Below are 25,693 nucleotides of genomic sequence, written 5' to 3'. Positions count from 1 at the left end.
GACGATAGGACCGAGGTGTGTAACTGTGGAGGGGGGCACCGCACACAGCTAAAACAATTGTCAACTTGTTTGTTCTAGGGTGCCCCTCTGCCCTCGTATATAAAGGAGCAAGGGGGAGGCCGGCCAGCCCTCTAGGGCGCGCCAAGGGGGGGAGGAATCCTCCTCCTAGTAGGAGTAGGACTCCCCCTTTTCCTAGTCCTACTAGGAGAAGAAGGAAGGAGGGGGCACCGCCCCTCCCCCTAGTCCAATTCGGACTAGGCCCATGGGGGGGCGTGTGGCCAGCCCCTGGCCGCCCCTCTCTCTCTCTCTCCCTTAGGCCCAATAAGGCCCATTACTTCTCCGGTGGTTCCGATAACCCTTCCGGCACTCCGGTTATATCCGAAACTTCACCGGAACACTTCTGGTGTCCGAATATAATCGTCCAATATATCAATCTTTATGTCTCGACCATTTTGAGACTCCTTGTCATGTCCGTGATCACATCCGGGACTCCAAACAATCTTCGGTACAACATATCACATAAACTCATAATACTAATCGTCATCGAACGTTAAGCGTGCGGACCCTACGGGTTTGAGAACTATGTAGACATGACCGAGACACGTCTTCGGTCAATAACCAATAGCGGAACCTGGATGCTCATATTGGTTCCTACATATTCTACGAAGATCTTTATCGGTCAAACCGCATAACAACATACGTTGTTCCCTTTGTCATCGGTATGTTACTTGCCCGAGATTCGATCGTCGGTATCTCAATACCTAGTTCAATCTCGTTACCGACAAGTATCTTTACTCGTTTTGTAATACTTCATCCCGCAACTAACTCATTAGTCACAATGCCTGCAAGGCTTATAGTGATGAGTATTACCGAGAGGGCCCAGAGATACCTCTGCGAAACACAGAGTGACAAATCCTAATCTCGATCTATGCCAACCCAACAAACACCTTCGGAGACACCTGTAGAGCACCTTTATAATCACCCATTTGCGTTGTGACATTTGGTAGCACACAAAGTGTTCCTCGGGTATTCGGGAGTTGCATAATCTCATAGTATGAGGAACATGTATAAGTCATGAAGAGAGCAGTAGCAATGAAACTGTAACGATCATAATGCTAAGCTAAAGGATGGGTCATGTCCATCACATCATTCTCCTAATGATGTGATCTTGTTTATCAAATGACAACACATGTCTATGGTTAGGAAACATAACCATCTTTGATTAACGAGCTAGTCAAGTAGAGGCATACTAGGGACACCATGTTTTGTCTATGTATTCCCACATGTATTAAGTTTCCGGTTAATACAATTCTAGCATGAATAATAAACATTTATCATGAAATAAGGAAATAAATAATAACTTTATTATTGGCTCTAGGGCATATTTCCTTCAATGTCATCAAAGACTAAGAATAATGAAGAACAAGAAGCATAAAATGAGGGAGGGGAAAATAGGAGATGGAAAAGTACTAGATTGATTCAATTGATTACATTTTCAAATTGAGTGTCACCGTTCATCTATATACAAGGCAACTGGTTTTTTCATAAAAAAGACAACCCCCCCCCCCCACACACACACACACCGCCTTCGAATCTGACATATATAAGACGAGTGTGACAAGAACCTCTGAGCCGGTCTTGAACCTTTGGACACCCTCTGGGTGGCCTTCATGGAGCCTCAGGGTATGTTGTTGCATGCTTTTGCTTAGCCGAGAGGTTCCGGCTCCAAACTTGCTATTGCACCCCTTATTTTAGACCATAGCCTTCAGGTAGGGTTTGGGCGAAAGTCGCCCTCAAGAGTGGGCTTTCAATTAGGAGGGCTGAGTTTTTTCTTCCTAGAAAAACAAAATGCTTTAAAAATCAGACTTCCACGTTATCAGCAATATGTATATTAGTGCACTTTTATTGCTATTATATGCAAAATTACACTCCAGCTCCATAGGTTCCAATCACCTTTCGTTTTATGATATTTCTATAGCTGAGTTTGTTCAGGCTATAGCATTGTGATTATGTACCGAAGGCATCATGTGCTAGCGCACCCACCATCATGCACCATACCGTATATGTTGCCCTCAATTTGACCTACGCCACCATTTTTTAATGTTGATTTGGTTGGTCATTTCACTTTTTAGGACTTATGAACTACTTTGTTTAATTGGATTTTGTCTTTCTAAAATACCTACAAAAATTGTGTACGATTCAATGAAAGTAACAAAAATCAAGTGTTGATTGCGCCCTTTTTAAAAGTGTTTGTGGCAACTCTCATTATTAAACTCCCTCATCACTTTCGTGGCAACATTCACCATGGGCACTATACGACTACATCCAAAGATCCTAGCTCAACTGGACAAGATTGGACGTCACTGCCTGTGGAATAAGGAAACTGGAAAAAAATGGTAAGAAATGCAATTCCCTGGCCGGTTAGGATATGGTTTGTCGTCCCCAAAAGTATGATGGTCTTGGAGTAATCAACTTACACATTCAAAACGATGCAATGCCGCTCAACTTCCTGCATACATTATATAATCACCACGACATTCTTTGGGTGAATATGATTTGGAACACATATTACTGCAGCTCCATACCCCATGTACAGAGCCATGTGGATCCTTTTGGTAGGGTGATGTCATGCAACTCAACACAATCTTTAGAGGGATCTCCACTGTTCAAATTCATTGTGGCACATCAGCTCTATCCTTGAAGGATTCATGGCAAGAGAATGTCCTTTCTAAAACATTCCCTCGGGCCTACTCATATACCACCAAAGAGGATGCCTTTGTCAGAGACTTTTTGCTCACTAGCGATCTCAATGCCACCTTGCACCTCCCTCTACAGATACAAGCTCATGAGGAGGTGAGACAATTGCAATTTGATCTCCTTGATCCAGACATCTCTGGGGAAGCTCGAGGCACTTGGACATACGTCTGGGGTGTTGTGGACTTTAAGACTAGCACATACTATGCTTTTTTACTTTAGAGATATCCATGCTCTGGATGTGAAGATTTGAAAGCTTGCCCAAAATTAAAGTGTTCGGTTGGCTCCTACTCTCGGACAGGCTTAACATAAGCAATATGCTCAAAAGGAGGCACTACAACATTGGAGATAACATTGACTGCCTGCTATGTGAAACCCAAACTGAAGAAACGTTGGAACATCTCTTCTTTCACTGCACATTTATCAGAGGTTGTTGGCAAGTTCTTGGCATGCATTGGCCTGAGTGTGATGACAGACTGCAACTCACTAAAAACGCCAAGGAAGAATGGAGTAGACCTATGTTCATGAATATTTTCTTGGTGGCTGCTTGGAGCCTCTAGAAAGATCGAAACAACAATTAAAACAATCTACATTTGTTGCAGCCATTGACTAGTTGAAACATTCTTGTACCGACCTAGTCCCTTCTATAATCCCTCTTCTACCCATACCCAAAGTGGTATTGGGCCAAACATGTAAATATGTACTATATTATTTGATTATGTAATATATATGCAGCAGGAGCCTCTCGTACTGTTTCAATGGTCAGAAAAAATGCAGAGTTGACTAAGGTAGTAGGACATCCAAAAATATTGGATAATATCTAAACAAGGGCCAAAATTTTACCATGACAATAGGAAACTAAATGGATGATTTTCATAGCGGTGACAATCAAAACTATTGTGTTCGAATCACGAAAATCAGAAGGGCCAGGCTTTTGTTAAGGTTCTGGCCGCCCTTTTCGGTCAGTGATAGTAAGAAAGATGAACTAGAATTCACTAAGTCACATAGACATGTAAACATAACTAAAATAATTGCACTCAAATCCGGGTAAATTGGGAGGAAAAGGCTTTCGTTGCCTTTAATTTTCTTTAACCAAAATGATAAGAAAAATAAACTAGAGTTAGCGAAAGAATATGAACATGAAGAAAATTGGCAGGCATCCAAATAGGAAATAAGAGACAAAATTGGAGGAGAGAAGATTGCCAACTTTTCACTTGTCTCCTTGGTGCACTTATCACCGTCAAAGGGTGTGTGGACCTGTGTCTCTGACGGGTCTTCTGGGATCCGGTCAGTTTTGGTTTTCAGTGGATCCATCTGGATTCGACTCGTTTTCATGGTCTTTGGAGTTTCTACATGCATCTTTTCAGTGTCCGCCGGCGGCGATTTTCTTCACAGATCGTGTCCGTCGGCGTCTCATGTTCTGAATCGATGACTTGAATCGGTGCTTATACAAGACTATGAGTTCAAATAAGTTTGCTTTTGCTGAGGCGGATGCCCAGAGGCAGCATCGAGCTACACTCATGGCTTGCTGACGATGGATGGAGGAAGAAGAAGACTTCGGCACCCCAAGAATTTTAATACATTTTATTTGTAATAAGGACATGTGATACTTGATATATGGACTTAGGCCATTTTGTAAAAAAAACATGGAAAAAATTGTCAAAATCCAAACAAGAGACAAAATTCTGAGCATGGCCAAAATACTGGTATGTGCTTTGGTTTTGGTACTCCCTCCGTCCTAAAATTCTTGTCTTACATTTATCTAAATATAGATATATCAAGTCACATATTAGTATTAGATACATCCGTATCTAAACAAATCTAAGACAAGAATTTTGGGACGGAGGAAGTATATAGGAGTACATAAAAACGTCAACCAAGAAATATTTCCAACCTCTTGCTCAATTGTTTTGCAGACTGGATATTTCCTCCGAAGCGTAACCAGAGGAAGGTTTTGATGTTCTAAGCCGAAAATCGGCCTCGGTGCCTTTTTATCCAACCACATTTCATCGATCTACGGTGTTTCTTCGATCTATAGTGTCCGGTTCTACAGTTACTAGTACTAGTACTCTCTGACTTCAGCTAGCAATGCCAGTTCCACGCCATGGCTGTCCGGGGAAATCGATCGGGACTACGCGGCGAGACCGGCCGGTGAAGCCATTGTCGGTAGGTACTACGGAACCCAGCTAAGCTAGTAGATAGCGGCGGCAGTGACAAGAGCCCCACGATGCCATCCTCCAAAATTGGGCGAACTCGTCACACGGTGTTCTGTGCAGCCAGCACGTAGGCGGCTCACTTGGGCGGCGGCGCGCTCTGGGGGAAGGAGGAGTCGTCCCACGACCACAGCCGCGGCGGATCGTCGTAGTCCGGCTCCGGCGGCTCGGGCTCGAGGCTGGGCGGGAGCATCCCGAGGTCGTACCGGATGAAGTCGTAGGCGTCGCGCTCCATCACGCACCCGCCCACGTTGATGTAGTACTCGATCATCCCGGGGTCGAACGGGGCGGCGCGCACGGGCTTCTCCTTGGGACCCTCCAGCAGCTGCTTCCTCCGCGCAGCGTGGACGTTGGCGGCGGCGGCGGGCTTCTCCTTGTGATTCTTCAGCAGCTGCTTCCACCGCGCAGCGCCATCGGCGGCGGCGGGCTTCTCCTTGGGATCCTTCAGCAGCTGCTTCCTCCGCGCAGCGCCGTCGGCGGCGGCGGGCTTCACCTTGGGATCCTCCACCAGCTGCTTCTTCCGCGCAGCACCGGGGGCCGTGGCGGCGCCCCGTGGCTGCCTCCGCGTCCCCTGCACCTCGCCGCTCGCGTGACCCTCCCCCGCCACCACGAAGTTCTCCGCCACGCTCTCGCGACGCTGGGTCTGCAGCCTCCGGATCCTGCTCCGCGTGGCATCAAGGGACTTGCCGACGGAAGCGAGCAGCTCCCGGAGCGCGTCCTCCGACATCCCGTCGAGCGGGCTCTCCCACGGCCCGAGCGCGGCGGCGAGGCCGCCCGCCCGCACCCCGGCCAGCCTGGACCCCTGCGCGTCGCGCACGCCCGCGATGTAGCTGGCCTGATCGAACGTGATCCGGGCCTCCTTCGGGAGCTCGAGGAACTGACCCACCACCGCCCTCGCGGTCTCCGTCGACGGCCAGCACTGCAGGGCGCCCTGGCCGTCGAGGCCCGAGCAGAGCACCGCGACGGGCGCGTCGGCCATCTCCGCGAGCTCCTTCGCCTTGTTCATCAGCCCCGCCTTGCGCATCTCGAGCGCCATCCGCCGGTTGACGCCGACGGCGACGGGGATCGCCGCGATGGGCCTCGCCGGAGCCCCGCCCCTCCCCCTCCCCTTCCCACCAAGCGCACGCGGCATTGCTCTATCTCTCTCTCCTCCCAACTTTTCGTTTCTGCCTGTGTGAGCCGGCGACCCGACGGCGGCCGTGGGCTTCTTCTTGTACAGTGGGGAGGAGACGGGCTCAGAGTTGGGCTCGAAACGTTCTGCCAAAAGCACCCGAAACGGCCCAGCAAGTGTTGTTTCATTTCAGTTCTGTTTCGGAGGAAAGGTCCAGAAGCGCCGCCGCCGCAACGACACGCTCCCTCCGGCATGGCGCCGGCGTACCTGGCGACCATCCCCGCGCTCCGGCGCGCGGCGCGGTGGGCCCCGTTGGCTCTGTTCTCTTCGGGGATCGTCGCCGGCGACAAGCCCGTTCTGGTAAACGTCGAGGCCTCTCTCATCACTCCGAGATCTCCCTGTAGTGCCTGCTGTTTTGACAGGGGAGCTTCCCCTCGCAGGTGCGCGATTTCGTGAGGTCGGCGCTCTACGACCCCAACCACGGCTACTTCTCCAAGCGGTCGGGGCCCGTCGGCGTGCTCGACTCCGCCATCCGCTTCCACAAGCTCGACGGTACTGATTGCTCTGTCCCTCCCCGCTGCCCCTGTGCCGAATTCAGTCTGTTGGAGTACACTTGATCGACGAAGTTTGGATTTCTTCAGTTGTCTGTTGGGGCGGCATTTCCACAAACATGTTGTATGCGTGTGTGCTCGGAGTAGAATAGTCTAAACACTACTATCCATGTATTGGTCAGTGCTGGTTATGTGCAATGCTGTGCTGACAACTCGGACATGTGCGTATAGCTGCAAATAATTTGGTGTTATATCACGCAGGGAGGACTGCGTACATGAAGCATCTTGATAAGCTGTATAAGATGCATGATATCTCTTGGTTCACTCCAGTGGAGCTTTTTAAGGTGCTCTTTTGTGCTTGAGCTGTTAAAACTTGAAAGAGAGTGTGATCTCGATTTTCTTTCCAATTTAGCCACTGATGCATGTTTCCTACTCTGGTGCAGCCATGGTATGCCTATGCAATAGCTGCGTCAATCCTTCGCACGGCTAATCTTTCAGTCCCATTGAAGGTGCACTCATAATTTTCCTGTCTTATAGCTTCACATCTCGACGGGCGATGCTTCTAGATTCACTTGTGAATTTTGTCATATCATGACACATTATCATGTTTCCTTCTTTTCTTACCAAGCCATCTGAATTGGATTCCTGTAATGATCAGATATTTGAAATCGGAGGTGGATCCGGGACATGTGCAAAGTGCGTACTTGATTACATGATGTTAAATGCTCCGCCAAAAGTCTACAATAATATGAAGTACATGTAAGCAGCTCTTTTGTCATTTTCCTTGTCCTACTTAATTGAAGTTGCTCAGCTAGACTACAGAGTCCTATTTGTTTGGTAAGGCCAAACAAAGTGGTACTTACATGTATCGTCATATCAACATTCATAATATGGTTACTTTCATGCTGCCTTATATTCTCACCCTTTCCATCATTTTTCTTTTATGTTATCAGTTATGCTTTGACCTTCCTTTCATCTTCATTTGCTAGCTCAGTAGAGATTAGCTCCTCCCTTGCTGAAAAGCAGTTGGAAACTGTCGGTGAAGTTCAGAGCCATTTGTCAAAGTTCACAGTGGAGCATCGTGATGCAACTGACATAGCTGGATGGGGTAAGCTTGGCTTCTTGTGCCTAGCTATCGATGTCGGATCTTTCCTACAATAACCCTTGTCTAAGATCAGTTACCTGAGCTTTGATCACCATTTTGCATTGTTTTCAACCTGCAATAGCTCATATTATACTATATATAAGTCCCTAGACTAACTTCTATGCTGTGCTGACAGATGTAATAAAATAGTTGGGGATGACACTGGATCCCTCTCTACTTATATCCCCATTCCAAAATCACATATTTATCCAGCATTCAGTCTCAGGGTCTCAGTATTTACTATTTACTATTACCTTTGAAATGATTGGTTTTTCCTATTTCCGTTTGCAGGCAGCAAGGATCCTCAACCATGCTGGGTGCTAATGCTTGAGGTATGTACTGCTAGGATTTGCCCTGTCAAAGAAACAAAACGCCATCACCGTTGTCATGAAGTGTACCAGCAATTGGTTCACATTGGCTAGAAGCATATTTTTTTGTGTCAAACTTCTTGACTTTGACAATGTAAGATGTTTGTAAGACTACTTCCCAGTTCTTGTGCCATCACTAGTATCTCTGTTTGGACTTGATATTGCAAAAGAGCGCTGATGCTTTCCCTGTTCCGGTTATGTTACTATTTTCATGTTTAACAGTCCAAAATAGGGTCACCAGCCATGTCAGGCATGCCATCGTATTATTGCCATGCTGGTACTGCTGGCTGATAATAATTCCGTCTGCTATATTATTTGCATTGCTAATATGTCTTGGTTCTGAAGGAACTAATTTACTCATAATATATAAATTTTAGTTTTGCAATCGTATCTTAAGGGAGATGTTCATGCAGCAATAACTTTCTTTTGGTGGAATGTCAGGTACTTGACAATCTACCTCATGACCTTGTCTATTCACCAGATCAGGTCTCTGCATGGATGGAGGTGTGGATTGAAAAAGTAAATGGCAGGTTTGTAATTTTGTTTTTCAAATTCCGAACTCCTTAGCAAATTAGCTAGAACCTTTGCTCTGTGTTATATTTGAAGAGTGTCGGGGGTTGGGTGCAACATATGCCAAAGGATGGCTTATCATGGTGGGAGCGAGTAGAACGTCACCGGTGCCTGGAAGCGGGATGAGGCGTAGACACGAACGCCCACGCACTTTACCCAGGTTCGGGGCTCTCCTAGGAGATAACACCCCTAGTCCTGCTTTGCGGGGTCTCCGCATGATCACTAAGGCACTAGTGAGTACAATGGTGCTCCTCGAGCTGTATGCTAGAGGTGGAAGGAGGCAGGGCTAGCTCTCTTCTTCCTCTAGGTGTGAGTCTAGTTCTAACAGGTTTGGAACCCTTTGCATGGGTGCCCTGGGGGGTTTATATAGGCCTACCCCCCAGGGGTACAATGGTAACTTGGCCGGGTGTAGGACCCGGCCGTCAGCGTCTCTGGCCGCCGGCTTCTCCGTCGGCAGCTGGGGCCCGCCGCCTGGTGGGCCCCTCAAACTGGTCTGGTACGGAGCCGACAGGCCGCTTCCGCCGCTGGCGGGTCTGGTTGGTGGCTGATCACTGTAGCCGTGATGCTAATGACGCAGGCTTGGTTGGGCAAGGCATGGCTACAGTCCCGCCGCCTGGTGGGTGATCACTGTAGCCTTGCCGTGTCTAGTCTGGTTAATGGCGCTCAGGTCTCGAGGAAGGATCCGGCTGCCCGCCAGGAGCCGGATCCCCTTGCATCCGACTGGCCAGGCTCGGCCGCCCTCCGGGCCCTCGCTGCCTGGTAGGGCCGCCGCCTGCGAGCCGTACCGACAAGCTGTCATGGGAGCAGGCCCCGCCTGACAGGGGTGGCGTCGAAGGTGGAGTGGCAACAGTGCCGCGTCATGCGGAGATCTCCGCCTGTACAGGACACTGTGGCCATGCCAAACCCGGGATTCGGGGTGAGGGACTACACTGTAGCCTCACCCTGTCTTGTCCTCTTGATGAGGGGCGCAGACTCTGAGGGCGCCGGGTGGCCGCCTGCTAGAAGCCGGCCTCTACGGAGGCCGTCTGCTAGGAGTCGACCCGTCTTGGTGCCGTCTGCTGGTGCTCGGCAGTCTTCGGGCAGCCGGCCGTTGAGCCAGTCGGACACCGGAAGGTGGCGCTTCATTCTGGAGTCTCGTGGGGCGAAGCCGGCCCAAAGTCTTGAAAGGCTCAGGGACTCGGGTTACGCTACCCGTGGCCCATTACTCCGACAAAGAGTGCGTCAATAATGTGGATTCCTAGACCTGGCAAACACGATCTCAAGTATCCTTTTTTTTTGCTCTTAGATTCACTGTTTATGTGGGATGATAGTTCAGTGGGATCCTTGACTTGAGAAAACATGATAAAAGAATCAACTTATGGTCCCTACTGGTTTTCATATTTTAAAGGATTCCTTAATGTTCCACATTAGCTTGAAGGATTGGATTTGCTACTTATTGCTTGGCTCCAATACTATTTGTTATTCATGCTGGTGGAAATATAGTTTTATGCTAATATGTGTTTCATTCTCAATAACAACAACAACAACAACAATTATGCCTTTCTGTCCCAAACGAGTTGGAGTAGGCTAGAGTTGAAACTCATAAGATATCGAAACCAAGTCATGGTTTTGGCATGTGCATAGCTAACTTCCACGCACCCCTGTCCATGGCTAAATCTTTGGTGATATTCCAGTCCTTCAGGTCTCTCTTTACGGACTCCCCCATGTCAAGTTTGGTCTACCTCGACCTCTCTTGGCATTATCAGCGCGCCTTAACCGCCTGCTATGCACTGCCACTTTTGGAGGCCTATGCTGAACATGCCCAAACCATCTCAGACGATGTTGGACAAGCTTCTCTTCAATCGGTGGCACCGCAACTCTCTCACGTATATCATCATTCCGGAGCCGCTCCTTTCTTGTGTGGCTACACATCCATCTCAACATGCGCATCTCTGCTACACCTAGCTGTTGGGCATGTCACCTTTTAGTTGGCCAACATTCAGCGACATACAACATCGCAGGTCGAATCGCCGTCCTATAGAACCTGCCTTTTAGCTTTCTGGGACTCTTATCACAGAGAATGCCAGAAGCTTGCGCCACTTCATCCAGCTGCTTTGATTCGATGAGTCACATCTTCATTAATATCACATCCTTCTGCAGCATCGACCCCAAATACTGAAAGGTGTCCTTTTGAGGTACCACCTGCCCATCAAGGCTTCCTTCTCACCCTCACGTCTGGTAGTACTGAAACCACACCTCATGTACTCAGTCTTAGTTCTACTAAGCCTAAAACCTTTCGGTTCTAAAGTTTGTCTTCGCAGCTCCAGCTTTCTATTAACCTTCGCCTGGCTATATCATCGACTAGCACCACATCATCGACAAAGAGTACACCATGGGATATCTTGTGTATCTCTTGTGACCTCATCCATCACCAAAGCAAAAAGATAAGGGCTCAAAGCTGACCCTTGGTGAAGTCCTATTTTAATTGGAAAGTCATCATTGTCGCCATCACTTGTTCGAACACTTGTTACAACATTGTCGTACATGTCCTTGATGAGGGTAATGTACTTTGTTGGGACTTTGTGTTTCTCCAGGGCCCACCACATGACATTCTGCGGTATCTTATCATAGGCCTTCTCCAAGTCAATGAACACCATATGCAGGTCTTTTCCTCTCTGTATCTCTCCATAAGTTGTCGTACCTAGAAATGGCTTCAATGCTCGACCTCCCAAGCAAAACTGATTTTTGGTCATGCTTGTCATCCTTCTTAAACGGTGCTCAATGACTCTCTCCCATAGCTTCATTGTATGGCTCATCAGCTTAATTCCATGGTAGCCAGTACAACTTTGAACACCCCCCTTGTTCTTGAAGATTGTTACTAATATACTCCGCCTCCATTCTTCGGGCATCTTGTTTGATTGAAAAATGAGGTTGAAAAGCTTAGTTAGCCATACTATCGCTATGTCTCCAAGGCTCTCCGCACCTCAATAGGGATACAGGTAGGGCCCCTCGCCTTGCCTCCTTTCATCCTTTTTAAAGCCTACATGACCTCGGGCTCCTGGATTTGCCACACAAAACATCTGTTGGCATCATCAAAGGAGTCGTCCAGCTCAATGGTAGGGTTCTCATTCTCCCCATTGAACAACTTGTCGAAATACTCTTGCCATCTACGCTTGATCTCCTCGTCCTTTACCAGGAGCCGATTTGCTTTGTCCTTGATGCACTTGACTTGGTCGACATCCTTCGTCTTCCTCTCTTGGATCTTGGCCATCTTATAGATGTCCTTTTCGCCTTCCTTCGTGCTTAAACACCGGTAGAGGTCCTCATACGCCCGACCCCTTGCTTCACTCACGGCTCACTTTGCCTTCTTCCTTGCCACCCTGTACTTCTCTATATTTTTTGCACACCTATCCAAGTGTAGGTGTCTGAAACATTCTTTCTTCTCCTTAACAGCCTTCTGGACATCATTGTTCCATCATCGGGTATCTTTTGCTTCGCTTCTACTTCCCCTAGTCACTCCAAACTCCTATGAAGCCACCTTCGGGACACAAGTCGTCATCTTTATCCACATATTGTTTGCGTCACCTCCTTCCTCCCAAAAGTCTTCCTTAATAATCCTCTCCTTGGAAGCCTGAGCTGCCTTCCCCTTGAGCTTCCACCACGTTGTTCTAGCAACTTTGGCTTGGTTATCCAGCTGGCATGAATTCAAAAGCGGAAGTCGGCTACCACAAGCTTATGTTGAGGGACAACACTCTCTTCAGGTATCATCTTAGGCAAGCACGTCTGTCTTCTCTTCTCGAGAGGACGAAATCAATCTGGCTAGAGTGTTGGCCACTACTAAAAGTCACTAGATGGGATTCTCTCTTTATAAAGAGGGTGATAGCTATGATCATGTCGTAGGCTAGGGCAAAGCTGGAGACATCCTCTCCGTGATTCCTGATGCCATAGCCAAAGCCCCATCCACCTCTTCAAAATCTGTGTTGGATGTACCCACGTCGCCATTGAGGTCTCCTCCATTGAAGAGCTTCTCGCCAATGCGTACACTCCCAACCATGTCCTCCAGGCCTTCTCAGAACTCCCTCTTGGTGCTCTCATTGTGGCCTACTTGCGGGGCATACGCGCTGACAACATTGAGGACCAAGTCCCCAACAACCAGCTTGACCAGGATAATCCGGTCCCCTTGCCTCTTGACATCTGCCACTCCACACCTAAGGCTCTTGTTGATCAAGATGCCTACTCCATTATTATTGGTAGTTGTCCCCGTGTACCATAGCTTGAAGCCGGTATCCTCCACCTCACCTTCTGTCCCTTCCATTTGGTTTCTTGGACGCAAAGGATATCAACACCTCTCCTCACCGCTGCATTACAACTCCCATAACTTACCCGTCAGGGACCCTACGTTCCAACTACATGCGGATCCTCCTAGGCTCGGCTAGCTTCCTTGCCCTTTGCTCATTTTTTACTACACCCGGGCGCCGACGTAGCGCGTCACTAACAATGCGACGACCAGATCCTTGCTCACTTATCACCGTATCCAGATCAAGATACGGCATGCCACCAAGGGGGTGACGGCCCGGCCCTTGCCTGTTTAGCACCACAACCGGGTTCCGGTATGGCGCGTCGCTAAGAGGGTTACGCCCCAACAATGTTCTTCTGGGTTTCATTTCCAAAAGAGTGGCCGAGTTTTGATGTTGGCTCGCCAAGCATATCTCAATCCTCCTCCTTTACCCGGGCTTGGGACCGGCTACGCTGAGACAACATAGGCGGAGAGGGAAATTTCTTTGCGAAATAATATTATAGTATTCTTTTACATTTTCTCGTGCCATGGGCCCATGGTGCTTTTTTTTACTTGATTCAGGTTGTATAGTTCCTTATTTTGGTTGATGTTATTGTGGAGGGCTGCCTCCTTTTTTCTTCAAGAACATCAATAATTCAGCATCTTCCTTGTGCTTCTGGCTATAGCTATTGTTCTAATTAATATTACATGCATGTTTACTCTGTATTGAGTAATTGAGAACAGACCTCTTTTCACTATTATTGAAATTATCTAGCTAGTAGCTACTTTATCTCTTTATCTCTTATACTAATCAATTTTTCTTGCCTTTTTCTTAAGAAAGTTCACAAGTCTGTGAGGTCTACAAACCATTGCAAGACCCATTAGTTTCCCGCTGCAGTGAGATTGTTGGCATGAATGAAGAGAATCCATCGTTGAGAGAAAAACTATCATTCGCTGCAAAAGGACTCGTCTCAAAAGTATTCCCGAAGCCTCGGAGAGCTTGGTTACCAACCGGATGTTTGGTATGTACTTCAGACCCCTCTGCTACTTAGTAAGATTATAAACTACTGTTGTCCCGTTAATGTTGGATGCCAGTGTATGTGCCAGCTTACATCCAGAGTTTTTTACCTTATGCAGAAACTACTGGATACCTTGCATCAAGCTTTGCCAAGTATGTCCCTTATTGCTTCAGACTTCAGTTATCTTCCTGATGTTAGCATACCTGGCGATAGAGCTCCATTGGTTTCTTCAAAGGTGACATGCCCTGATTGGTTTATTATTTCAGTTTTATGGCTGTTTGGTGCATTGCTCCAATAAGGCTGTAACCAGTGTCAATGATATCAACTGAGAATGGTAGAAAACCATGTTTTCGAGTCATGTGTTGATCATGCAATTACCAGCATATTTAGATGTAAGATCAAGTGCCCACTTCCAAATGTCTCATTCATCTTCCTTCTTGTAGAAGGATGGGAAAACCTTGGATCATCCCAACTATCTTGATGCACAGGTTTGTCATTTTCACTTTATTCACATAGCTGTTACGTTGCAGGCAGACAATCTATTCCTCTTACTGGAGTAGCCGTGTAAATCTTCTTGAAAAGAGAACCAAGAATAAGAAATACTCCCCCCGTTCCATAATATAAGAGCGTTTCAAGCCCTGATGTAGGGAGTAGAAAACAAGCCCTGGTGTAGTTTGGTGCGTCTTTTTAATACAACTTCTGCGCCGTATATCAGTAAACTTGGTTATGGCACCTCCCACTCTTTCAGGGCGATGCAGATATCTTCTTCCCAACCGATTTCTTGCTGTTGGAGCAGATCGACCACCACTGCTCTGGTTTCTTGAAGGACCAGATGAACCGTGGTGCATTTAAACCAGTGAAGAGCAGGAGAACAATCATAGTAAGTTCAGCTTGCACATACCAATTTCCTCCCTTTGCGGCACAGCTCACTTTGTGCCGAATCCGAATTTAGTTAATATCTTTGTTCAACTTCAGTACTGAAGAGTAAGTTGCTATTTGACGTTTTTCATCCAGCTTGATTCGGCTGCCTTCATGGAGGAGTTTGGGCTGCCACTGAAGACGAGGACCAAAGATGGATACAATCCACTTCTTGATGATTTCAGGAACACAAAGTTCTATCTTAGTGTGCCTACCCACAACAAGTAGTAGTCCAGCATGCCTGCGTCGCTTCTTCTGTTTGCCATGAGGCGCTGCATTAGACGCCAGTGAATACCTAATATGCAACTCAGTAATCAATTTGTCAGAGCAGGTTATTTATGTGTGTTTTTCCTGTAGAACACTGAAATTCTTAGGTTGGTCAAATTTTGTTTGAACTGACTTTTGGAAGTCAAATTCTCTTAATAAAATATGTTGCTGCCTTTTCGATGTTAGATGGCACAGAAGTGAATAATACCATTTGAGGCCACAGTTCAATTCACTTATAATTTGTACTCCCTCTGTTAAAAAATTATAAGATGTTCTATTTTTTCTTCTAAGCTGTATGCATATAGTTGCGTTTAGTGTGCTTGTTCGATAGTTTCAATCCATATTAAAATATCCAAAACATCTTATAATTCCAAACACCATGTGAGGCTACAGTTCAATTCACTTATAATTTGTACCCTCTGTTAAAAATTATAAGGTGTTCTAATTTTTCTTCTAAATCGTATTTATATAGTTGCATTTAGTGTGCTTGTTCACTCATTTCAATCTGTATTGAAATATCCAAAACGTCTTATAATTCAGAACATAGGTGATACTACTCAAGGATCCTTCTATGCTTCTGTTAACATGAAAAATAAAAGTAAACACATGGAGTTCAGAAAGAAAAGAAAAATGCCTTTGGTACAACCGTTCAACAATCGCCGAATAACAGCTTTTACATATCCACCCCCAACCCATAGCGACAAAATATAAGATGGGAGGAAATGATTCTTGGAGGCTATTCTGTTTACTGTCCAATACAACGTTGTATAGCTCCAACATTTTCGTTTCATCTTCTGTAGAAAGAAAAAAGAATGGTTACATCAAATGGCTCCAATATACAACTTCTCACGATGCTATGACCAAAACCGGGCAAAAAATATATGTAAATGAAGAGACATTCTGTATACTAAAGCTTCATTTTTGCTAGTGGAGTTTGCTGGTGCGACGCTTTGGCCCTCCAGGGAAGAGCTTCATTATCCAGCCAAGCACCCTTTCAACAACCTAGACAAAAGTATCATATGTCAGGCACGTATAGATAAACTGTTGACCCTCCATTTCTGGATGTAACGCAAAGGTATAGTTCATACAATTGGCACACAGATAAAGACAATCAAACACCTAGAATGCATGTTAAGATGAAGAAAGCTCTGTAAGATCCACAATTAGCTCTGCTGGTAGGAAATACCTCGTCCCCTTCATCAGCATACATTGTTGCATCATTGAAGTGTGTGTCGACCGGCCGTGCAAGGACATTCTCGTTGGCCATCCTTTCAGAAGTCAATAGCTCAAGTCTGTGTGTCTGAGTCTCCAGCTTTTGTGTTAGATCCCTGTTCAGCTCCTTCAAGACAAAAGAGTAACTTGCATAAGATTGATGCACTGTAACACAAGTGTGTCTTGAGTGAAGTCTACCAGTAAATAGGGTTTCTTAAGGGGGAGTACAAAAGCCTGTTGCAGAAGTGCCTAGGGCTTAATCATCTCATAGGGTACAGGCATCTTATCAATATCGGTTCAGGAAGAAAAGCCCTGGACAAAATTAATTGAAACAAATGTGCCGCGTAAGAATACCTTCAGCTTGGAGCAGTTGGATGACTCGATTCTCAGTGCTCGCATTAGCTCTTCTCTCTCCACTGCTAACTGCAAAGCAAAAGATAATAACATAAGAACGGTTAAATTTTGGGTCCAAAATCAAGTTAAGGTTGTTTGGGAACAACTCATTGATGTGAGAAAGTAGCCCTAAAACTCAAGAGATTACCTCCGACATCAAGGAGTTGATGTTGTCAATCATTCTGAGCTGATCTTCTGGAATGCTAGAAGATGCGTCTCCGAAGGAAGGAAAATCAGACATATTATTAAACTGTGAAACAGATGTTCCAACGTCTTGTAATGGGTCACTGGTACTGGTCAGTGTTTGTGAAGAGCTGCTTTCCCCTGTATCTGAACAAAAATATTTGACGTCAGGCAGAAAGGTAGTCGGCGTGTATGGGCTGGGCAAGCAAAGATGGAGTGTAATACCACACCTAAATCCTCCGTCGCAGTTGATGCATCTCTTTTGTGGACTGATGGTTTTTCTATGACATTTACCTTCTCACTCACAGGAATGTTTCTCAATTTAGAGTGCAGGAGCTTCTTTTCTGTCCAAACATATGGATACTAAAAGTCAAATGGTGGCAACAATGGCATGTATAGGTCACGTCTACACGCTACCTGTCTTATTCCAAAAATACCAATATCTAGTTTTACTTTCATTATTAGATAGCGAAACAAAGTATCACAAGGGTGCATGAGGCTAAAATACACAAATTACAAAGTGTTTTTCTAGGGATGACCAAGATCGGAAAGTTTAGTGGAAAACGTGTTGTCTGTATGTGCTAAACTAAAGTACACATCTATATACCTTCTTGAAGAGCTTCAACAGTAGATTGAAGATGCTGACGTTCCTTCTCAAGACTAGAAACTTTGCGTCTGTGTAGTAAGAAAAAAATGAAGGAAAATAATCAGTGTCCTTAGCTAGTTCCATCATTTGGGAAGTTAACATATGATTCTCATGTTTATTACCACAGCAATTTCAAGCATCCATGTTTTTCTTTAGGTAACCATGAAAAACAAGAGAACTCTCCTACCGTATCCTTGAAAGAAGGTGCATTCATAAAATTACAACATGGGGATTAGGAAAACAAAATATCTTAAAACTCACTTGTAGGAAGAGATCTCTGAATTTAAACCCTCCACTTCCTTTTCAAGTTTCAACTCATTTGACCTAAGTTTAAGAGCCTGCAGAACAGACAGACGTATCAAAATTGGTAGTCGCTGAAGCCAACAATGCTTACGTTCATGTTGTGGACAGAGGCTGCTGCCCATTACCAAGCCGGCAAACAGAAGATGGCAGCATTCTTGTGGAAAGCAATAGTTGTGCCTATATCTTAGTTATAGCCTTATAGGAAAGCTATCAATTAAGTAGCATAGATAGTTATCATGTAGTTACGAATAGTTTAGATAGTTTCAATTAGAGGTTGGATTTGTTATTTCCAACTCTATGTGCCCAGCCAGCTATATATATAGGCTAAGCACTGTGTTCAAAGTATTGAAGCAACGAGAAATCAATCTAATTCCCCCCAAGTTTGTCTACCTCACCTATGATCTAATCCCATCACCTACCAAGCCAACTCCACCTGGCCATCTTGCAGACTTGGTTTATGTGACGTGCTGCAGTTGGATGGGGTATTTCTTGTTACTTGAATTTTTTACCACGATATATCTGATTATTATGAACTACAGGGGAATCACATACTCAAAACAACTCATTTTCTCAAACAGCATCAACCATAGTATCCTCCTTAGAGGGCATGTCGATTTGCAAGATTAAATAGCTAATGCACAAGAAGCAATCAAGGAGATAGAAAGGCACCTTATCTTCCAATAGAATGACTTCTGCAGCGAGTACTTTGCCCCTCTCATCTGCAGCATTGCATTCTAGTTGGGCATTGGCATATTCCGATCTGATGGTCTCAAGTGCCAGCTGTTGTGCAAATAGAATTAGAAAGAAACTAAAAATGATTATTACAAGGTAGCATGTGGAAATATAAAGGCTTCAAAGGGGAAGAAAACATGTTGCATAACAAATATAATATTCAAATTAATATGGGAGTTATACTACATGTTGCATTGATCACATAGATGATCCATACACGACCAGATCAACAAGTCAAACATAGAAAAAGCAACATCAGCATTTAGTGAGTCCTACAACCGAGAACACTTCCAAATATTCACATATTTTGAATGGTAGAATGACGGAAGAATCCTAACCAGTTGAGCTTGAATTTCATCCTGCAACCTCTCCATGTCAGAGGTCAACTGGCTGATAACGTGTGCCTGATATTTGCAGATGAAAAAAAATGCATAAAGTTAACCAATTAAAAATGAGTAGAACAAATGATAGTAAGTATTTATTCATGCTTACTGTCATTCGCATTCATGGAAGAATTTGATGATCTATTGATCGATCTTGCTATTTTAATCATTTAAAGCCTGGGGATGTGACTTCAATTTTTTGTTTTGTCTACACTATGTCTTATCTCCCACTTTTACAGGCATGTCTTGTGAAAATACTCACTAAGAAATCTGAATCAAACTAAAATTGAGCTTCATCACAGAGTAGTTGAGAATTAGTAGGCAACCACTTTGCTGGCATGTTGTGCTAGTTTAACTTCAGATACCTTAACACAAGGCAGAACTCCTGGGACAGCGAAACTCGAATTTTTTACATTAAGTTTACTATGCCCTATCAGAAGATAGTAACTGAATTATGCTAACATTCCAACTTCTTTGTTACTACTTTGATGTGAAAACATCTCACTATTATGGTTTTTTTTTTGTAAATCATAGACGATTTTTTTTCATCAATTGACGATACCATATCTACCTCCCACTGATTGCAAGAAAACCTCCACGGAAAATTCTATGAACATGCACATACCTGTTGGTTGAACTTATCTGTCAATGCTGAGTTATCCGTTGCCAAATTTTGTGCTAATTCTTGAGATTTCTCTAAAGTCCTTTGTAACGAAAACTTCTCTGTTGTCAAATCCTCAATGAGCTGGTAGCCAAATCAGAGCAGCTATGAGCATTATGTCGAAGGGCCTAATAACAAAATGTGCAAGCTAAATTGCTAATTGCAAAAGAACTACTGTCACAGCACATCAAGTTATGAGTGTGTTGGTTAGAAATCTGGACTACTGAAAGACACAAGTAAACAATTACAATGCGACAGAACGCAGACAAAGAAGCGATTGCATCTAAGGAGCCAAGAGTATATGCGGTAACAGAACCTTCTGGAGTCTTGACAAACAATCAGTGGAAAGATAATCTGCGGTGCAACCTCTGGGTTACGTGCATACAGCAACTATACCAACAGTTAATTTAGTCACAACTTGACATTTTCGTTTGCAACTACTCCCTCCGTCCCATAATATGAGAGTGTTCCTGACAAGTGTCAAAAACGCTCTTATATTATGGGACGGAGGGAGTAGTTCTGGGTGTAACTGGCATTAAATCTAATAGCATCAAGTTAACATCTACTTTTGTATAAAAAAGGCTACTCTTCATATTATGCTTGCTGTAAAATTTACTACGGCAATGCTGGTCCATATTTGAAAATTCTGTATATCAAGGAAAACAAAGTTAATAAATAGATAGCGGTTGGCATTCATCACCTGCTCTAGTGATGCAAAACCGTCATCTTTCTCATGACTTGTGAAATCTTGGAACATTTGATTACCATAATGCAGACTTTTTTCATCTTTGGAAGGCAAGGAATCAGGAAGTATGGAATTGTCATATGGCCCCTTTTCACTATTATACTCTTGTCCCCCTGTTATAACAGAATTATCCACAACATTGTTTTGCGTGGATTGTTGGTTTGGCTGCTGAACAGAAGAACTCTCAGAATTTGAACTGCTGAATAGCTTATTGCTTGCTTTTGAAGGTTCAACGTATGGGGCTTCTGCTGGAAGAGCTCTTTGTACCCCAATAGAATCAAGAAAAGATGGCCGAGATCGATTGTATGCAGTTGGATAAGCAGTTGACAGAAAAGGATCCTGTTTATCAAAATTGGTAGATGTTGAATCTGATGCATTCCGAAGCATTCCAATATTTGCATCATGATCTAAACCATCAGCGACTTTAGAACTACTAAATATACTGCCATAGTCCCGGTTGCTGGTATATGCAGAGTGCCCTGCTTGGGAAGAGTCTTTGGAGGTAGCTGCACAAAGGGAAGAAACAAAGGTTAAAAGATCTGCATAGTCAAGGCAGTCATCAGGCATTGTAGCCAACACATATGAAAATAGAGCTTCAATCTTACCTCGTAAGCGGCCAAAGATATCATTTTCTGGGGAGTAATCCTGAGAGAAAGTGCTTTCAGACTTCCCAAGAAGGTTGCCGGATGAAAATGAACTGGATTGCTCGATACCATGTACTTGACTCAGCGAAGAATTTCCTCCCCATTTTGACAAGACCTCGGTAGACTGGGAACCACTGTCAGTGTTTCCAAATGCACTTAATTTAGATGTTAAAGGGGCATCCTTGTCAGGACTGAGCTCTACCCTTTTACGAGCAGTATCGCCTCTCCAATCATCGTGATGCCCATTAACAAGATCGGAGAAGCTCAAGTTTCCATAAAACTTGCTCCCTCCGTCATCAACAGCATCTTGTAGGGGGGCAACAGTAGTAACATTAGCTGATGCATCTGCAACGACAGGACCATTCGACAGAAATTCGGTGACTCTGGAAGAAGTGGTTGGGCCATTCTCACAGGAAGCAGATGGCGCAGATGATGTGCTTGGTGTGCTTGAGTCCAAATCAGACACCAAACCCTGTCCAGGGTTGCCATTATTGGAGTTTGGCAGGGGGTTCTCCACTACGCTGGGAACCACAGGGGCTGCCTGGTCTACTACAGCGGCGGTGGCCTTCTTCGCGGCCTTCTTCTTCTTCTTACGGAACTCCTCCAGCTGGTTCAGAAAACAGGACAGTATCATTCTAGAGCCAAGCTCTACTCAAAATCATGCCGAATGAGCATTCAACGTAAATAGGCGGCGTAGAGAGGCCTAAATAGCAAAATATATATGGTTTCAGCATAGGGTGCATGATGGGAGGCGAATCCGGTGCCATTTGGCTTCTCTGGGATGAGCTAAAACGATTGCTTGAACTACAATCGTAATGCTAGCTCGCTAAACAATGCAGCACATCCAATTTCTCCTATTCCGACGGGCATGACGGGGCCAAAATGGTGTTGATTATCAAGCAATTGGTGGCGACCGACGGCTAGGTAAGCAAAGCAGGCCAACGATAAGAACCTACCGCTTTCTTCCCGGCCTGGCGACTCGCCTCGCGCGAGGACGCGACGTCGGTGGAGGCCGACGCCGACGCCATGGGCACCCGGCTCCTCCCGCCCCAAACCGAATCTCGGCGAGATCTCCCTGCCCGGAACCGCCCACGGCCGGCCGGTCCAGCCTCCGCCGCCGCCGCCGCCGATGGCGATCGGGCCCGCCGGGGGAGGGGCGAGATCTGGCAGGCGACGGGATCGGGGAGGGAGGGAGGGATTCGGGGGGATTCGCGCTTCCGCCCCGGCCCCCGAAGTAATTTTCGGGCGTCGGCCTCGCCTTCCCCTTCTCTTATTTTTGGTGCGTGCTTCGTGCCTCTACCCTCCCACCTCGTGGCCGGTCTCTGTGGAGTCCGACCATTTTTACTTTCTTTTTCCTCGGGTTGCTGCTGCACTGCTGCTGTTGGTTGCGTCGTCGCGGTCGCACGGCTGCTTTGCTGGTGGTTTCTTCTCGGCGACTGCCCGCTCGCTCGTCAGGTTCGGTTTCGGCTCGTCGGAGGCGATCCGACGGCTCAGCTGCCTACCACATGGCAAGCATGGTGTGCAAACATGGCTCAGCTCACCACTTTCTTTTCTTTTGTTTTGGCAGTTGGCACCGTGTTACTCCGGTGCTTTTTTCCCGCAAATAAGTAAAGCTTGCGTACCATTCATTGATTGATAGAGAGAAATATAATGTCAATGTGTTACACTTCGATACGTACACGAAACGACAGCGTCAGTAGAAGAATAGGACTGCTCAACCCTAGAAAACTAAATCAGCCTATGCCAACTATGTTATGTAGCCCAATGGCTCTCGAGGCGCAAGCCATCGAAAATGCAGCCATTTCTATGCTTCCAGAGCTCCAAGCCATGAGCAAGACGAGGGAGTTGAATCCTTTGTTTGCGCAAGCAGGGACTAGAGCGCTTGAGTGCTCCCACCAGTCCACGAAATTGTCTCTAGAGCTTGACGTGGGAATCGGCGGCCTGCACCAAAAAAGCACGTCGAATCAGATTTGACGCGAGAATGAGCAGCGAGCGAGAAGATGGCATTCCGGTTCTTGATCGCTGAGAAGGCACACCGTGTGGGAGGTTGTGTGCGCGACCCTAGCCACGGTCGAACATCGGTCGAGAAGAGCGAGCCATAGGAAAACCTTGACGTGGAGCGGCACCCATGCCTTCCAGATCAAGAGCCAATAGGGATCAAGAACGGAGCCAACCAACAATTGCTCGTAGCAGGATTTGGCAGTGTATTGGCCTGAGGAAGTCCAGCGCCAGTGCATCTCGTCGGTGGAGTTACAGAGTTGGATTTTCCGCACCTGCCGCCAGAGGTCCACGTACTGTATCATCGCCATGGGACCAAGGGCGCCTTGAATGTCTTGTACCCATGTCCGTTGATGCAGCCCGTAACGCACCATGCGAGTCTTTCGACGTTGCCGCGGGATAAGATCAAAGACAAGGGGAGCAATTTCCGCAGTTGGCCGCCCGTTGATCCAAGGATCAGTCAAAAAACGGCATCGGAAGCCAGCTACCGCTCAGGCCTCGCTGCCCCATCATACTCCCACCGCTGGTCAGGCCATTCGTCTACTCACCCGCACCTTCTGTAATCCTTTGGCTGTGGCACCCTGGCTCAGAGAAACCGGAACGCACCCGTATTCCAGCCCAGAGATCGAGGTGAAGTCTTCTACAATACGACACTTCTTAGCATAGAACAAACCAACTCTCTATTACAACCCAAATGTGAATACAATGTCTTCGATATTACAATGAATAACACCGACACAGTGACACTACGCCAACCACAGTTGCTCTATGCAAGCAGCATAACAACTTGAGGCAGCGGAACCTCTACTGGCAGCGGAACAACGAACGGCGATGATGGACTCCAATCCGCAAGGACTCTGGCTGGAACGTTTATCCTAGCTCGCGAACACAGGTACCACACCAAACAAGCAAGCAATCCAGGCACGACCTGCAAATTGTCATGACACGACAGGTCAATACATTGAATGTACTTACAAGCTCACAATAACCAAAAGCAGTCAAAACAAACAACAACATGGCATTAGCAGGTTAAATCAATCATGAACATGATACTAGCAGAAATACATGGCATGCACAACTGAACATGATACAACTTTAGCATGATAATATGAACATGATGATACTACATGCAACGGGTTAACATATCATGCACCAACTTACTCTTGCTCGGCGGTTACCTCGTAACCAAAACATGCATTACTTACCACAACGGACATCACACAATCATCTCATGGTCAAATCAAGCTTGGCATAACAATACCGTAGTAATCATTACATGACCACAAGGAGCTTGACCTTTACCCATGATTCTCGCATAACGCCACAAATATCCAACAACTCGGTATCCTCGATACCACGGTGATCCTCTCACGATCACATAAAGATCAACCAACTTCTTCCATCATCGAACCAGGGTTGTTATTAACCACATCAATTATTACTATTGACCCATAGTGTGACCGACTCCGAACTGGGCCCATATCTGTGGGCACGGCTATCGATAGATTTATAACACACACACACTCTACAGAGGTAGCACACTTTACCCACACCATGGAACCCATGGCCTCGCACTCCCATTCGGGTGGAGCAAAGGCGACCCGACAAAACCGATCTATTACCCATGACACTCTTCCGGCCACTCTGACAACCTCCCCTCTAGGCTAAGTCATGGGTGGCCCCGTGCCTACCAAAGGCATCAACGGCCACCGTCGTGGCAAATAAATGGTCCCAAACGGGGACATGGATCCATACAACAACAACGGGCACACAAGGTGTCCGCCTACCTGATCAGTGTAGCGCGCGCCCATAACCTTCCCTCATTGGAGGCACCGACGAGAGGCATGACAATAGACCCAATTAGGACCTTCCCATAAAGGCAAATGTGGTTGCACTGGTCAGCTCGATTCAGTGGCACCATGACTCAGCCAACTGTTGTTCAAGTTCAATTAAGTCCGGTTAAACTTGAATGCAATAAGCTTAGTCATATGAAAATAACAAGATGCAACTACGATGCATGAGCATGATATCAACATAAGCATGGAGGTGCAACATAATCATCGAGCATAACCACAAATGATCATATATCCGAATGAGCATGCCATACTGATGAGCATGAATAACACAAGCATAACTCTACCATAAGCACATTATGACCACTAGCATCATGAACAAATCCCATGCAAGAACATAGCAAGAACACTACCAAGTAAACATGTAACCAACTAGATGCAACGGAACCAACATAGCAACGGTACTGAATAGCAGACTAAGCATGCATCCGAAGAACATCACAACTACCAGCATGTATTACTACTACCAAGCATGACTTACGAACATGATACTAGCAATTAGCACAAGATAACAAGATGCATCGGAACATATCATGAAAGTGAACAAGAATCCACGAGCATAACCGAAGCACCGACAGTAGTAGCAAACAAGCAGGCAGATAACGACAAACTTCTATTAAATATTCAACTTGAAAACCAAGGCTACTGCATGGCTATCATGCAAGTGGTTGTTGTGGCTCTCCTGGGGGGTGACGGAGACTCCGAGAAGAAGTGCGGTGAAGCCACACACATGAAACGTCGAACGGTTCTCTCTCCGAGGGGGCTGATTA

The 25,693-nt window shown here is 45.9% G+C and overlaps 2 protein-coding genes across 4 annotated transcripts; one reads left to right on the top strand and one right to left on the bottom strand.

Annotated features, from left to right (window-relative positions):
* Positions 1-5,227: 5,227 nt before the first annotated feature.
* LOC123071911 (uncharacterized) lies at positions 5,228-15,343 on the top strand. Of its 2 annotated transcripts, none has more exons than XM_044495490.1 (13): positions 5,228-6,438; positions 6,519-6,630; positions 6,891-6,973; positions 7,073-7,138; positions 7,288-7,388; positions 7,619-7,737; positions 8,065-8,105; positions 8,583-8,671; positions 13,808-13,988; positions 14,104-14,220; positions 14,432-14,473; positions 14,734-14,865; positions 15,000-15,343. In XM_044495490.1, the coding sequence occupies exons 1-13, from the start codon at positions 6,331-6,333 to the stop codon at positions 15,129-15,131; spliced, it is 1,323 nt and encodes a 440-aa protein (XP_044351425.1). In that variant the 5' UTR covers positions 5,228-6,330; the 3' UTR covers positions 15,132-15,343. The 2 variants fall into 2 exon arrangements, with proteins under 2 accessions (XP_044351425.1, XP_044351424.1); XM_044495489.1 differs by having other exon boundaries at positions 6,179-6,438; positions 14,429-14,473.
* Positions 15,344-15,782: 439 nt separating this feature from the next.
* On the bottom strand, positions 15,783-22,401 carry LOC123071910 (protein BLISTER). Of its 2 annotated transcripts, XM_044495488.1 has the most exons (14): positions 22,029-22,401; positions 21,034-21,679; positions 20,384-20,934; positions 19,648-19,767; positions 18,978-19,043; positions 18,577-18,687; positions 17,866-17,942; positions 17,566-17,633; positions 17,189-17,302; positions 16,924-17,105; positions 16,737-16,805; positions 16,357-16,509; positions 16,068-16,172; positions 15,783-15,964 (listed from the first exon to the last, which is right to left on the bottom strand). In XM_044495488.1, the coding sequence occupies exons 1-13, from the start codon at positions 22,098-22,100 to the stop codon at positions 16,095-16,097; spliced, it is 2,307 nt and encodes a 768-aa protein (XP_044351423.1). In that variant the 5' UTR covers positions 22,101-22,401; the 3' UTR covers positions 15,783-15,964; positions 16,068-16,094. The 2 variants fall into 2 exon arrangements, with proteins under 2 accessions (XP_044351423.1, XP_044351422.1); XM_044495487.1 differs by having other exon boundaries at positions 15,783-16,172; positions 22,029-22,400.
* Between the last annotated feature and the right edge of the window lie 3,292 nt (positions 22,402-25,693).

Source organism: Triticum aestivum, chromosome 3B, assembly GCF_018294505.1.
Source record: "Triticum aestivum cultivar Chinese Spring chromosome 3B, IWGSC CS RefSeq v2.1, whole genome shotgun sequence".
In the NCBI taxonomy this organism is placed as follows: Eukaryota; Viridiplantae; Streptophyta; class Magnoliopsida; order Poales; family Poaceae; genus Triticum; species Triticum aestivum.
This window is presented reverse-complemented; position numbering and strand designations above follow the sequence as displayed.